Source organism: Chiloscyllium plagiosum, chromosome 3, assembly GCF_004010195.1.
Source record: "Chiloscyllium plagiosum isolate BGI_BamShark_2017 chromosome 3, ASM401019v2, whole genome shotgun sequence".
Lineage (NCBI taxonomy): Eukaryota > Metazoa > Chordata > Chondrichthyes > Orectolobiformes > Hemiscylliidae > Chiloscyllium > Chiloscyllium plagiosum.
This window is the reverse complement of record NC_057712.1, coordinates 113,996,833-114,013,063: the sequence shown is the minus strand read 5'-3', so window position 1 is coordinate 114,013,063 and position 16,231 is coordinate 113,996,833. Positions and strand designations below refer to the sequence as shown.

General features: G+C 41.4%; 1 protein-coding gene across 3 annotated transcripts in view; it reads left to right on the top strand.

Annotated features, from left to right (window-relative positions):
* LOC122548452 (cyclin-dependent kinase 19-like) overlaps positions 1-16,231 on the top strand; it is a 134,824-nt gene that overhangs the window by 36,233 nt on the left and 82,360 nt on the right. For 2 of the 3 annotated variants that reach the window (XM_043687144.1, XM_043687147.1), the window contains one exon: positions 4,153-4,284. The exons of the other annotated variant lie outside the window; for it this stretch is intronic. In XM_043687144.1, the coding sequence (XP_043543079.1) occupies positions 4,153-4,284 (132 nt within the window). The remainder of the gene's footprint in view (positions 1-4,152; positions 4,285-16,231) is intronic. 3 annotated transcript variants of the gene reach the window in all.

Below are 16,231 nucleotides of genomic sequence, written 5' to 3'. Positions count from 1 at the left end.
TTTAAAATGGAAATCAGCCACATAAATGCAGTGATGGTATCAAGCTTCTTGAGTAACCTTGGAGTTGCAGCCATCTAGGTAAGTGGGGAGTATTTCATCACACTCCTGACTTGTACTGTATGTATGGTGGACAGGAGTTATGGAGACAGGTGTTGATGAACTTGTTGTAGAATTCCTCGCCTCTGTCCTGCTCTTGCAGCCAATATATTCACATGGCTGGCCCCATTTTGGCAGTCAAGATGGCAGTCGAGTAGCAGGGCAGAGCTTGGGGCTCGTCTGCTCCTGTGTGCTTTTTTTATTCTTTTATTCTTTGCAGTTTTGCTCTTTATTTTCTTTTTTCTTGGTTTTCTTTTCTTTAAAGCCTGGAAAGTGCTGGGTGAAGGATGAGGTCTCCTGCAGCAGTGGCAGCAATGCCAGCAGTAACACCGGACATGGCTCCACCCCAGCCCGGGGTCACCCGGCAAGTGAGGAGCAGGTAGTGTTCAAGCTGAGCACATCTGCTCCAGGTCAGCTGCATTCATTTCCTGTCTCTCCTTTTTTTTTTTCTTTTTCTTTTCTTCATCCTCCTTGCATCGTGGGGAGGCCAGAGTGGTGACAGTGGGGACTTCTAGCTTCGTAGGCCGGATGCACGGAATGGCGGCGGGGCATGTGCTGCGGCGATGGTGGAGTGGGGACTGCGGGCTACTGCAGTAGGCCCAGAACATGGACTTCACGAAGTTAGGAGCAGTGTTTGGGACCCCGGCCAATAAAGATTATCTTATTTTATGTACTTCCTTTTATTCTTCTTATTTCTCAAATTGGTGCCAGATTGTGGTGACAGAATATGTTTCATTGTATCTCCCTAGATTATATGTGACAATCAATAAACAAGTAATTTTAACTTCTGGTCAATGCTAACACTCAGGATGTTGAGGGAGGTGGATTCAGGAGGGTAATGCCATTGAATGTCAAGGGCATTGGTTAGATTGTCTTTTGTTTGACATAACATTGCCTGCCACTTTCATGGTGTGAATGTTATTTGTTACTTGCCAGATCAAACCTGGACATTGTTCAGGTCTTGCTGAATATAGATACGGACTGCTTCAATAGTTAAGGAGTCATAACTGGTGCAATAATTAATGAACCTATCCACTTCTGACCTCATGATGGAGGTAACAATACCAACCTGAGGTTCACTGGTGAGATGTCCCGGAGCTGAGATGAGTGACTATCAAAAACCACAACCATATTCCTATGTGCTGGTATGACTCCAACCAATGCAGGAATGTCTCCTATTTTCCATTCATTCCAGTTTTGCTAGGGCTCCTTAATGCTGTGTCAAGTGCTGCCTTGATGTTAGGCAGTTCAAAAGAGATTCACTGGGCTGATTCCTTGGAAGGTGGGGTTGACTTATCAAGAACACCTAAAGAGATTAGACCTTTATTTTAAATTTGGTAGAAGAAGGGTAATCCACATTTGTGAGGAGATTCTGGTCAGGATTTCTTCAGTTGTGTGGAACTGTACTCCCATCATCACAACTTTTCATAGTGCAGAACTGTCAGAGGAAGGAAAACCACACCTTCTTCTTTTCATAGCAGTCAGCTGTTGTTTGCTGAAATGTAAAGGTCCAGATGCTATTTGATAGCAGCTGTCAAAGTGGCTAAGTACATAAAATAAAAGTGATTTCAGAGTGTTGCAAGGGTAGGTATCAGATGGGTTAGATGCCATGTAAGTAGGGTGCCAGCTCAGCAAGGGGTTCAGTGCCAGGGAATAGGGTGCCAGGTGGGTAGGATGTTGTGGGAAGGGGTAGTGCCAAGTTAGTAGGAAACAAGGTGACAATGAGCCAGATAAGCGATGCAGTGTGTAGGATTAGTTGGGGTGGTTGGAGAAATAGGGTCCAGAGGAGTTTAGATGGGTGTCGAGTCTGGCAGTGGTGGTAGTGTATGGTGAAATGTGTAGGCAGGGGAATTTGGGTCCAGTGGATAGGAAGGGTGCAGAGTAGTAATGTGTGGAGTGTGTCCATTGACAGAAGAAGAGGCAGGTTGATGATGGTGCTAATGGAAAAGAGGTTGTGTGCATTATAGAGGAAGGGGAAATGTGTCCAAAGGTGGGGGAAGGGATTCAGATGTGGAGCAGGGAAGGGCTCGGGTCCCAAGGGAATGTCGAGTCAGGGTCTGGGGTGTGAAGTAGTCTGGGGAGATGTAATTGGGGATATGTGAGGTAAATGTAGGGTCAATTGTATAGTTACTCAGATTTTAAACTATGCATTTGATAGCCTCTGAGTAACTGTTTACATCAGAACCCTCCAAATTCTCTGATCAAAACGAAGACACTCCAAGGATTCCAAGCCTAGAGAAATTGCCCAGCAGAATCTTCAATTTCCCAGGCAATTCCTTCAGAGTCTGCTATAATAGAGATTGTACAGGGTCCCCATGCACAACTCTCAACTATGTTGGAATAATGACTGTCTGGCCATTGGAAATTCTGGCCTAATGTTTCTTTTTATGAGAATAGCAAAACTAGAAGTGTCAATGCAAGGTAATCGAACAAGAAACTAAATAAGAAATCCAGAAAATATCTCTTTAGCTAACCTTTGGTACGAATGTTGAACTCACTACCACATGGAGTGATTGAAGTGAGTTTGAAGTATGGATGCGTTTAGAGGTAGCTTGACAGACATATGATGGAGGAAGGAGTAACTGGTTATAGTGTTAGGTTTAGATAAGAAACTTTGCAAGGAAGCTTAAGCATAAACACTGGCCTGACCTTATTAGACTGTAAAGACTGTTTATGAGCCTTTTTTTCCTGATGTGGAGGAGATTGTTTAGCTAAATTGACTAGATATGAAGTCTGCAGTTCAGAATAATGTGAGTAACATGTTTTTGAGCTGAGGCAGACTCAGAACCATTTTCTGTACCCTGCCCTGGCAAATGGAAGGCAGTGGCAAACTGCCACTGACAAAGATTCTAAATAATGCTCAGGGTGAAGCATTAGCAGACAATGAAGCAAGGAGTTGGCTTTGGACATGGAATAGAATAGAATATACAAGCATTGAAAGGTGTGATGACCACATAGTTCTTTTATAGATGATGCCCTGCCTTCTCGCTGACAACAGCATGGATTGTATTGTGTTACACTACAACCGTTGGTGAATGGGATAGATTGAGATCAGATATTATGCCAACATACATGTGCATTAGCAGATATTGCTACTCAATTGTTCTTAGCAAAGGAAGTAGGTTACTGGTTTCTTTGGACTGCTATGAGATTGTGTTTCTCACTGTTACTCACTACCCTAAACTGAAAGTCCCAAGTCAGTTGAGGGTAAAAGAAAGCTAATTTGTTTATGGTCACAATCTGTGCTAACTCTTCTTGACTAAGTTAAATAAGAGTGTTTTGTTTTCAAGCCTGAAAGTTGTTGCCACTGTGGAACCAAACACGAGTAACAGCTAATATCCTCAAGAAATAGAGATTCTGGGCATAAGGACGCTTGATTTCACGAACAGTTCACTTAAACAAGTAATTTGGTTGCTTGCTGTTGTAGGCCAACAATTATGCACATCACTAGAAAATTTTCATTTTTACCCACTTTAAATTATACCAGCAGGTTATTTGTTTTGTGTGTTAAACAGGTAAGGAAAAAAATGTTAATGCAAAATCAAAATAACAAATTGTTAAACAATGCTACATGTACTCAGCAGGTGAGGCAGCATCTGTATAGAGAAGGGGAGTTGATGTTTCATCATAAGGTGAAAACATTGTCTTGCATTCAGAGCAACAAATTTAACAATAATGATTTAACTTGTATTTAAGTTCTATGTTATTTAATATTCAAGTGTATTTAGTCAAATAATTGAAGTGCAAGGTAGGGAAAAAGATGAACTTAATGAGCAATCTCTGACGTAATCCCAAAATATTAAGAATGTTTTTCAGGAATTATGTTTAAGGATTTCGGAGATTTGTTTTTACTCCCATTTTAAGATATTGCAAGTAATGGATAATTTTGTTTAAATACTGAATGGCACCTCACTAAAATATTTTGGAAATATAATTATGTCTTATATAAACAGTACATATTTTCTTAAATGCATGTTTAGTTGAGATTATTCATTTGACAATAATTAAAAGGATAGTCATGTTTTAAATTGTAATTTACATATTTTTAATTTCCAGCGGACATGGGTTTTGCCAGACTGTTTAATTCTCCACTAAAGCCTTTGGCTGATTTGGATCCAGTAGTAGTAACATTTTGGTATCGTGCACCGGAGTTACTGCTTGGAGCCAGACATTATACAAAAGCAATTGGTAGGTTACTACTTTAGGTGCCTGCTTGAGAAACCAAGTGGATAATTTCATGCTTCACCACACAAAACTTCATTTGCCACTTTTTTTCAATCATTTGAACCAGTTTATATTCCTTGCAGCCTCTTCTTGATTCTTCACAAGATTCTTCACAACTTGCTTCTCTATCACAATATTTAAAATCTTCAGTCGTCTATAACATCATCACATCAGCAATCCACTTAGGCCCAATCTCCATCCGCTCCGACAACTAATTTAAATTAGGATGCATTGTGGAGAGAGCAGAATTTAAGAATGAAATATGCATATTTATTATATATACGCTGAGTAGAATTTAATGTTGATGACGGGTGTCTCACCTGCAAGCTGGAGAACCAGTAGAATCTGCATTTCACTACCTTTGCTGAAGACCTGCAGTAATTAGGTGTTCATCTGAGGCACTAGAATGTAGGATTGTGGGAGTGGAAATTCTATCCTCTTCCCAACTCCCCGAGAAGCTGCCTGTCAGTCAGAGTCTGGCAGCTCTCCATTACCTAACACACTATTGGGAAGAGTGGCTTCTGCCACAGATGTATCCACCAGAGGCCTACAATTGCTGAGGGATCCAGGCCACAGATGTGTGCGTGAAAAATGAAGTTGGTGAGGTGCGGTTTGTGGTAGTGAGGGGAGGAGGTTCTGAAGAAGGGGCAAGGGAGTGACTCTCTTTTCTGAACCTGGGTTCCTCAATTAGGTGGAGAAAGTGAGGACTGCAGATGCTGGAGATCACAGCTGAAAATGCGTTGCTGGAAAAGCGCTGCTGGTCAGGCAGCATCCAAGGAGCAGGAGAATCGACGTTTCGGGCATGAGCCCTTCTTCATTCCTGAAGAAGAGCTCATGCCTGAAACATCGATTCTCCTGCTCCTTGGATGCTGCCTGACCAGCAGCGCTTTTCCAGCAACATATTTTCAGTTTCCTCAATTAGGTGCTGAGTGCCTTTAACTGAGGGTGCTATTTCCCCAGAAGCTCCTGTATGGTGACTTCCCCACCAGTGGTGGCAGGACAAGGTCCTTAACAGATATAAAGCTCTCATTTAAGGCACTTGATAATCTTCCAGGTGGGAAGGCAGCCCTTGTACCTCCTGCTTTGAACTTAATCAGAAGGATGTGGGAAGGTGATTTGGCCCCCACCCTGTACCCTCCTGCTTGATAAATACCTTTCCAATTTAAAATTTGTAGCTTCACATTTCTTGGCTTGTTAGCCGACATGAGAATCGCAATATAATATTGTCCTATGCCCAGTTGTGATGAAGCAGGCAAAACCTTATGCTGCCTGTTCATTTCAAAGACTGTAACCTTCAGCCAAGTGTGAAACTAAGTCTGACCAGCTGTAAGATCAACAGGTCCAGGTGTGTGTATGGCTAGTATGATCTAATGTGGCAGTATATTTAGGCTGCAGCAGCTGGCAGAATTGTGAAAATAGACTTTGAGGGAAGCAATCATAGTAGCAATGCAACAACAAGCTAAGAGGGATACGAGATTCTCTGAACCACTGGAGGCATTTGTCTACGAGAGGTCATTTCTATGCAGGGACTGAGGATGTTTACAAGATCATGCAAGGGGAAAGGGAACAGATTACTTCAGAGATGAATTCCCGAATTGGGCCCTGAGAGCGTGGTTGCTAAAAATATTCATTGATCTCATCCAAGTGATCAAGGTCAGCGCATAGATTTTTCAACAAGGTTGCCTTCTCAACAGACCACCTCTCCCTTACACTGGTCTCTGCATCACACTCCAACACTCACGTAATAATAATCTCGAGCAATCGGAACTTGTATCGAACATTCATATACTCCTTTTCACTCTTGCACATTTAACACTGCTGCCAGATCTCATACCCACATAGAGTCATAGAATCGTAGAATCACACAGCATGGAAACAGACCAGTCCATGCCGATCATGATCCCAAACTAAACTAGTCCCGCTGCCTGCGCTTGGCCCATATCCCTCCAAACATTTCTTATTCATGTACTTATGTCTTTAAAACATTGTAACTGTACCTCCATCCACCATTTTCTATGGAAGTTTATTTCACACAGAAACCACTCTCTGTGTAAAACAAGGTTGCCATCATGTCTTTTAAAATCTTTCTGTTCTGACCTTAAAAATAAGACCCCTAGTCTTGAAATCTCCCAATCTACTGAAAGGACACTTGCCATTCACCTTATCTATATCTGTAAAGATTTATAAACCTCTCTAAGGTCACCCATCAACTTCCTGTGCTCCAGTAAAAAAAGTCCCAGCCTTTCCAGCCATTCCTCATAACTCAAACCCTCCATTCCTGGTAACATTTTGGTAAATCTCTTCTGAACCCTTTCCACAGGGTGACCAGAACTAGACACAGTACTCCAAAAGGGGCCTTTCCAGTGTCCTGTACAACCTCCCAACTTAATGTAACATCCCAACTCCTATAGTCAAAGATCTGAACAATGAAGACATGTGTGTTAAATGTCTTCTTAACCACCCTATCTATATGTATTGCAAACTTCAAAGCATTATGTACCTGAACCCCTGGGTCTCTCTCTTCCACAAACATCGACCTAAGGTCCTTCTTTTGAGGACCTTCTAAGTCCTTCCATTATTTGTTTTACCAAAATGCAAGACCTCACATTTATCTAAATTAAACTCCATCTGCCCATTGATCCAGTTGATCAAGATCTCTTTATAATCTTAGATAACATTCTTTTCTGTACACTATACCACAAATGTTGGTGTCATCTGCAAACTTAATTCACCACACCTTCTATATTCTCAAGGTGGAGGTGCCGGTGTTGGACTGGGGTGTACAAGTTAAAAATCACACAACACCAGGTTATAGTCTAACGGATTTATTTAGAAGCAGTAGCTTTCGGAGCGACGCTCCTTCATCAGGTTGTGGCGTATAAGATTGTAAGACACAATTTATAGCAAATGTTTACACTGCGATGTAACTAAAATTATATATTGAAAAAGATGGTTTGGTAAGTCATCTTTTAGAATGACCATTTCATGAAACCAACATGGTCATTCTAAAAGATGAGAGATTTAACAAATAATCCAGGTCTTTTTCAATATATAATTTCAGTTACATCACACTGTAAACTTTTGCTGTAAACATAATTCTATGTCTTACAATCTTATGCTCCACAACCACCTGATGACAGAGCAGCGCTCCGAAAGCTAGTGCTGCCAAATAAACCTGTTGGACTATAACCTGGTGTTATGATTCTTAACTTTCTATATTCTCATTTAAATCATTTATATAAATGATAAACAAAAGTGGACCCAGCACTGATCCCTTGAAGACTGTGGTCACAGGCCTCCAGTCCGAAAAACAACCCTCCACCATCACTCTTGTCTCCTGCCATTAAGCTAATTTTGTATCCAATGTGAACTTATTTTACTAATTACTGTACAATGTGGAACCTTATTCAAGGCTTCACTAAAGTCCAGATAAACAATGTCTACCATTTTTCCCTCATCGGCCTTCTTGGTTATTTCCTCAAAAAACTTAATCAAATTTGTGAGACACTATTTCCTTCGCACAAAACCACCCTCCAATGTGCATAAATCCTATCTTTCAGAATCACTTTCAACAAGTTACTCATCATCGAAGTCAGACTCATAGGTCTATATTTCCTAGCCTTCTCCTTGCATCCTTTCTTAAACAAAGGCACAACAATTGTACAATCCCATTGAGATGATCATTTTTTTAAATTTCTAATTTCACCCCATATATTTTCTGAAGAGGATTTTTCACAAATTATCTTCTCTAGTTGTAATAGTAATATTTTCCTTAATCACCACTCCCCCCTCCTCTTTTGTCTCTTTCTATCCCTCTTTCTATACTCCTTATAACACCTGATACCCGGAACATGAGTTGCCAGTTCTATAAGACCATAAGACCATAAGACCATAAGACATAGGAGTGGAAGTAAGGCCATTCGGCCCATCAAGTCCACTCCGCCATTCAATCATGGCTGATGCGCATTTCAGCTCCACTTACCAGCGTTCTCCCCGTAGCCCTTAATTCCTCGAGACAACAAGAATCTATCAATCTCGGCCTTGAAGACATTTAGCGTCCCGGCTTCCACTGCACTCCGTGGCAATGAATTCCACAGGCCCACCACTCTCTGGCTGAAGAAATGCCTCCGCATTTCTGTTCTGAAATGACCCCCTCTAATTCTAAGGCTGTGTCCACGGGTCCTAGTCTCCTCGTTTAACTGAAACAATTTCCTAGCATCCACCTTTTCCAAGCCATGTATTATTTTGTACGTCTCTATTAAGTCTCCCCTTAATCTTCTAAACTCCAACGAATACAATCCCAGTATCCTCAGCCGTTCCTCATATGTTAGACCTGTCATTCCAGGGATCATCCGTGTGAATCTCCGCTGGACACGTTCCAGTGCCAGTATGTCCTTCCTGAGGTGTGGGGACCAAAACTGGACACAGTACTCCAAATGGGAGTTCTCTCCACAGTTCTCTCCATCCCCCTTAGCGAAGTTTCCGTAATACCTATGATGTCCCAGTCCCATATTCCTAAACATACTATGAGTTCATTAGCCTTTCATGTAAAACCTGTTGCAGTGAAATAAATGCAGTTTACTTCTTCAGTTACTTTGATATCTGACTTGCTGTTGTCTGTCTTTTCTAATTAACTTGTTCTTTTCAGATTCAAAACCAATCCTCATTTATCTTTCTATTTACTGTATTAGTTAGGGTCCCTCCACCCCTCTCTGTAGTGAAATGAAGCTGAGTTTGATGGCTCTTTTCAAAGATGGGCTATGGATCAAATAGTCAATTTTTTCTGTGTTTTCAAATAGTTTACAATCTCCCTTCATTGAATTAGCAAATCTTCCCACTTGGATATTGGTTCCTTTCCAGTTCAGCTGAAACCCATCCTTTCTGAACAGGTCTTTTTTGTCCCAGAAGAGATGCCAATGATCCAAGAACCTGAATCCCTGAACATTACACCACCTGTTTAGCCATTGATTTATCTCCTTTATCCTTTTGTGCTTTCCCTCATTAAAGCTTGGGAGTAGACCAGAGATTAGTACTTTTGAGGTTCTGCTTTTTTTTGATCTTCTACCACTCTGTAAAGCCTTACTCTTTTCCCTGGCTATGTCATTCCTACCAATGTGTACAATAACTTCCAGTTTCTCACTCTCCCCTTTAACAATATGTTTCAAACATTTTGAGATGTCCTTAATCCAGGCACCAGGAAAGCAACACACTATCCTAGATTCACACTCACTGTTGCTGTGCTCTTGAGAGTCCCCTCCCCGTAATAATTATTCTTTTGAATTTGTCAAAGCCTGCCTAACATAGGGACTGTCTCTTCTATTTTCCTCTGAGAGACTATCCTTTTCAACAGTATCCAAAACTGAGTATCTGAGAGAGGAACAGCCACAGGAACCTTCTGAAATATCTTCTGATCTTTCCTGACAATCTTCCATCTATCTGTCTGAACCTGCTGTGTAATCACTTCTCTAAATCTACTAGCCAGCTGACACTGGTTCTTCTGCATTTCCTGCCAATTTCCCAGGTACTCCGCTTCGAAAGGTACTTCATCCAGACAAACTGCAACACACTCACTGATACTTTTTAATTTGTTCTTTGAGATGTGAACGTTGTTGGCATGTCCCTAATTGTCCCCAAGGAAGTAGAAGTGAGCTGCCTTATTGAACAAAGATGTGGAGGTGCGAGTATTGGGCTGGGGTGGACAAAATTAAAAATCTCACAACACCAGGTTATTATCCAACCAGTTTATTTGGAAGTACAAGCTTTTGGAGTGCTGCTCCATCGTCAGGTAGCTGGTGGAGCAGGATCATAGGACACAGAATTTATAGCAAAAGATTATAGTGTCATACAACTGATGCGATATATTGAAAAATCCTGCTCCTCTAGCTACCTGACGAAGGAGCAGCGCTCCGAAAGCTTGTACTTCCAAATAAACCTGTTGGATTATAATCTGGTGTTGTGTGATTTTTAACTTACTGAATCACTGCCGCCTCTTGCTTTAAGTACACTTGCTGGATTGTTTAGGAAGGAGTTCCACAATTTTGACCAAGATGTAATGAAAGAACAATGATACAGTTCAATATAAAAATACTGTGCTCAAAAATGTAATTTATAGCTCGTGATATTTTCACAGACCTGCTGCCCTTTTCTTTCTAGTTCATAGAAGGCAACACTTTGAAAGTGTTGTTGAAAGAACCTTATTGAGTTGCTGTAGTGCATCTTCCTGATACCTACTTTAGCTACCAAGTGTGGTGGAGGGCATAAATACTGAGGGAGGAGATATGCAGACAGATTTTTAATTAGTAATAGGTTGAAGAGTTATGGAGAGCTGGCAAGAAAGTGAAGTTGAGGTCAGCCACCATTGTATCAAATGATGGAGCAGGCTTGTTGGGCTGAAATGCCTAATCCTGCTCCTCATTCTTATTTTCTTAAGGTGGTGGATAAGGAGCTAATCAAGCGGGTTGCTTTGTCTTGGATAATTTTGACTGCTTGAGTGGTGTTGGAATCAGAAGAAAAAGTGAGGAAGTGGTGGATGTGAGCACAGTTACAACGTTTAAAAGACACTTGGACATATACATAAATAGGAAATATTTGGAGAGATATGGATGAGGAGCAGTCTGGTGGGACTAATTTAGTTTAGGATTAGATTCAGCATGGACTGGTTAGACCGAAAAGTTTCCATGCTGTGTGATTCTATGACTATGACAACTGTAGGTTCAGGTTGCTGATGTGTTTTCAGCATGGGATTCCTATGAAGATCTCTGAATGGTGGATAGGAAAACAGTGCGTTGCATGCTAAATTCATTGTAGGCCAGAAACCCGACTATATTCAACTATCAGCCCCTTTGTTGCTCACAATGTAGGCTGTTGGCTTCGTTTTCACAGAAAATATATGGAGTACTCAAATTACTGCAATCTCATTTTGTTGAAATGGAAATTTAACTTGTTGAATTCCAAGGAAAATAATTTGGAACTGCTGACAATTTGTAAGAAAGAAGGTTGTTGGAAATATACAACTGATCTAGACAGAGAAATCCTTTTTTCCAAACTCTGGTTACCTCTGCAGCAATGGCATAACAGAGTAATTGATAACGAAGTGCAGTAAAATATCCTAAGGTGATCCAAAAGTGCATAATCAGAAGAATATTCTCTGTTGTAAAAAGGTATATAAAATCTTAGTTCAAGATGTTATTTTTAAGATGTATCTTAAAGGAGACAGATGTGATAGACTGGGAAGGGAATTCAGACCTTATGAAGGGTGATCAAAGTGTTAAAACTATTAAACATATTTTCTAAACTAGTATTAATTTGTGTTTATAATTTTATTTTGATATATTACTGAGAATTTTGAAATAGACTTGTTTGTAGATATGTGCACATTTCATAATATCCTGTCTTTGTAATAACTTTGCTTCCTAATTTTTGTTGGTCTTTCCATGGATGAACTGATTCTTGATATACTTGGAAGATACTTAATATTGAGCTTTCCACACATGGTTTTTCAATTTTTTGACATTTTAGATAGCCCTGTATGCTTAGAATTTTAAAACAATTCCAGAATGTTCACAAGTTCTGTCTTGGGGATGATTATATTAATTTGTTTACATAACTCCACAGAGGCGGGTATCCTGTCACCAAATCCCTCTGCATTTACATGTGAAGAGTCCTTGACACTGCTTCTAACTTTCTCAGAGCCAGCCCTCAATGTGAACAGGATGTCTGACACTCCTTTTCTTTTTTCTTTTTTTTAATCAAAATAGAGTTGGAGGGGTCCCTAGAGTTTCTTTTTTTTATTAACCCCCACACTACCACCTATCTGCGGTAGTGCTTATTTTTTCCCCCAGCACCCATGGTGTGTGTGTGTGTGTGTGTGTGCAGGTGTGAGACACAAGGTGCACAAATCTTTATTCAATTTCCACCACCAGAAAGGAAGGAAACACCCGAGTGGCCAGTGACAAGCACTGCCCTTCACGTCAAAGGGCAATGCTGTGTGATCAGACACTCCTTTTCTTATCTGTCAGCCAGGGCTCCTTGATTGGACCAGATTAACAGCCCCAATCAGGGGACTCATATTCTGTGGGATCCACCTGGCTGATCTCGTTGCAATCACCGAAGGTTCAAGAATAGGTTCATTTTAATAGGTCTATAGATAACTCAATTGATTAGGTTTAGTTAGTCATTGAGTCATCGAGATGTACAGCACAAACAGATCCTTTAATCCAACTTGTCCATGCCAACCAGATATCCTAAATTAATCTGGTCCCATTTGCCAGCAGTTGGCCCATATCTCTCTGAACCCTTTCTGTTCATATACCCAAACAGATGCCATTTAAATGTTGTAATCATACAAGCCTCCATCACCTCCTCCAGCAGCTCAATCCACACACGCACCACCATCTGCATGAAAGAAGTTGCTCCTTAGGCCCCTTTTAACTTTTCCCCTCTCACCTTAAACCTATGCCATCTAATTTTGGACTTTCCTGTCCTGGGGAAAAGACATTGACGATTCAATCTATCCATGCCCCTCATGATTTTATAGCCCTCTGTAAGGTCACTCCTCAACCTCCGACACTGCAGGGAAAATAGCCTCAGCCTATTCAGCCTCTCCCTGTAGCTCAAACCCTCGAATTCTGGCAACAGCCTTGTACCTCTTTTCTGAACTCTTTCAAGTTTCACAATATCTTTCCCATAGCAGGGAGACCAGAAGTGGAACTTGCATAGTTGGTTAATGGTGGCTTGTCTGCAAAAACTAAATAAAAACTTCACCTTTCTAGTCTTTATAGTCTAAATCCTGAGACTGGTAAACTACTTCTTCGAGATTATTCAAGTGACATACCGAAGGATTTTTTAACCTGACGCATTTGGTCAAGTATAGTTCAGTTACATGGTGCTTTTGTCAGTTGAATGACTCATTAAATGTGTTGTTCATTTTCCTTCTGTGACAGTAAATTAGCTCTTGATCTAAAAAGATATTTTACTTTTAAAAAGTGTTAAAGTTCACTGAACCCTTAATAAGTGCATGTGAAGTGGATAAAACCAATGGAACACAATGTACAATATAGGAAATGAGATGTAAAATGGATACCATATAAAATGGTAGTAAGTCCACATCTAAGGATTTGGTCTTTGAACAGTAAGAAAGATGTTGAGACAGAGTAGCTATGCAAACAGCTAAGCCTTAATTTGTTCTCTGCTGTCTCCTCTCCTGCCGCTATCTTGAGGCTAAAATATGATGGTATTTTGAGACTGCTGTCTTAGAAGTACCCTAAATGGTGGGTGTGCAAGGAATTGAAGCCAACCTATTGGATTGATGAGATATTTGGAGAGGTGGTAGAAAATGTAGAGGAGGGAGAATGGATATGCACTCACATGGGCAGCTTGTGATTAGTGGCGTCCACCTGGGACCTTTTACTGGCATCACAGCTTTTCATTTTGATCATAGGTGACTTGGTTGAAAGAATCAGCCATAAATAAAAACTTTTTGATGATAGCAAATTAGGTTGCAAGATAAATGAATGTGGGAGGAGAAAGTTGTAGAACAGAACATAGAACAGTACAGCACAGAACAGGCCCTTCAGCCCACGATGTTTTACTGACCATTGATCCTCATGTGAGGTAAACCTAATGTACGAACCCTCAAATTTCTGTGACCATATGCATGTTCAGTAGCCTCTTAAATATCCCCAATGACCTTGCTTCCACAACTGCTGCTGGCAATGCATTCCATGCTCTCACAACTCACTGCATAAAGAACCCGCTTCTGACATCCCCTCTATACTTTCCGCCAACCAGCTTAAAACTATGACCCCTCGTGTTAACAATTTCTGCCCTGGGAAAAAGTCTCTGGCTATCAACTCTATCTATGCTTCTCATTATCTTGTACACCTCAATTAGGTCCCCTCTCTTCCTTCTTTTTTCCAATGAAAAAAGTCCGAGCTTAGTCAACCTCTCTTCGTAAGATAAGCCCTCCATTTCCAGCATCCTGGTAAACCTCCTCTGAACCCTCTCCAAAGCATCCACATCTTTCCTATAATAGGGCGACCAGAACTGGACACCATATTCCAAGTGTGGTCTAACCAAAGTTTTATAGAGCTGCAACAAGACCTCACGGCCCTTAAACTCAATCCCCCTGTTAATGAAAGCCAAAACACCATATGCTTTCTTAACAACCCTGTCCACTTGGGTGGCAATTTTAAGGGATCTATGTACCTGCACACCAAACTCCTGCTGTTCCTCCACACTGACAAGAATCCTGTACTCAACTTTCAAGTTCGACCTTCCAAAATGCATCACCTCGCATTTATCCAGGTTGAACTCCACCTGCCACCTCTCAGCCCATCTCTGCATCTTGTCAATGTCACGCTGCAGCCTACAACAGTCCTCTATACTGTCAACTACACCTCCAACCTTTGTGTCGTCTGCAAACTTGCTAACCCATCCTTCAATCTCCTCATCCAAGTCATTAATAAAAATTACAAAGAGTAGAGGCCCAAGAACAGAGCCCTGTGGAACACCACTCATCACTGACTTCCAGGCAGAATACTTTCCTTCCACTACCACTCACTGTCTTCTGTCGACCAGCCAATTCTGTATCCAGACAGCTAAATTTCCCTGTATCCCATTCCTCCTGACCTTCTGAATGAGCCTACCATGGGAAACCTTATCAAATGCCTTGCTGAAATCCATCCACCACTCGACCCTCATCAACTTGCCTAGTAACATCCTCAAAGAAGTCAATAAGATTTGTGAGGCATGACCTGCCCCTCACAAAGCCGTGCTGACTGCATTTAATCAAGCCATGCTCTTCCAGATGGTCATAAATCCTATCCCCCAGAATCTTTTCTAACACCTTGCAGACGACAGACGTGAGACTGACTGGTCTGTAATTGCCGGGGATTTCCCTATTTCCTTTCTTGAATAGAGGAATTATATTTGCCTCTCTCCAGTCCTCAGGTACAACTCCGGTGGAGAGCGAGGATGCAAAGATCTGGTCTGGGCCTGGCGACTTGTCAATCTTAATGTTTGTCAAAATTTTCAGCACATCAGCTTCCTCAATCTCTATCCGTTCCAGCATACACACCTGCTCCTCAATGGTTTCATTCCGTACAAGGTCCATTTCTTTAGTAAAGACAGAAGCAAAAAACTTATTTAGGGCTTCCCCTACCTCCTCAGACTCTATACACAAGTTCTCTATGCTATCCCTGATCGGCCCTACTCTTTCTTTGATCATCCACTTATTCCTCACATATGTGTAAAATGCCTTTGGATTCTCCCTAATCCTTCCTGCCAAGCCTTTTTCGTGCCCCTTCCTGGCTCTCCTCAGACCATTTTTGAGCTCCTTCCTCGCCTGCCTGTAATCTGCTCGAGCTGAGCAAGACCCTTGCTTCCTCCACCTTACGTAAGCTGCCTTCTTTGTTTTGACTAGAAGCTCCTCTGCTCTTGTCATCCAAGGTTTCTTTATCTTACCCCTTCTTGCCTCTCTGAGGAACATATTTATGCATCACTCGCAATAACTGTTCCTAAACAGTCTCCACATGTCCATAGTGCCCTTTCCATGGAGCAATTGCTCCCAGTCCATGCTTCCCAACTCATGTCTGATAGCATCATAGTTTCCTTTTCCCCAATTAAATATCCTCCCATTGCGCCTGCTTCTCTCCTTCTCCATAGCTATGTAGAATGTGAGGCAGTTGTGGCCACTATCATCAAAATGCTCTCCCACCGCAAGATCTGACACCTGCCCCGGCTCATTGCTGAGCACCAAATCCAAAATGGCCTCTCCCCTCGTCGGCCTGTCAACGTACTGAGTTAGGAAACCCTCTTGAACACACCTTACAAAAACAGCTCCTTCCAAATCTTCTGCTCGAAGGAGGTTCCAATCAATATTGGGAAAGTTAAAGTCACCCATTACAACAAC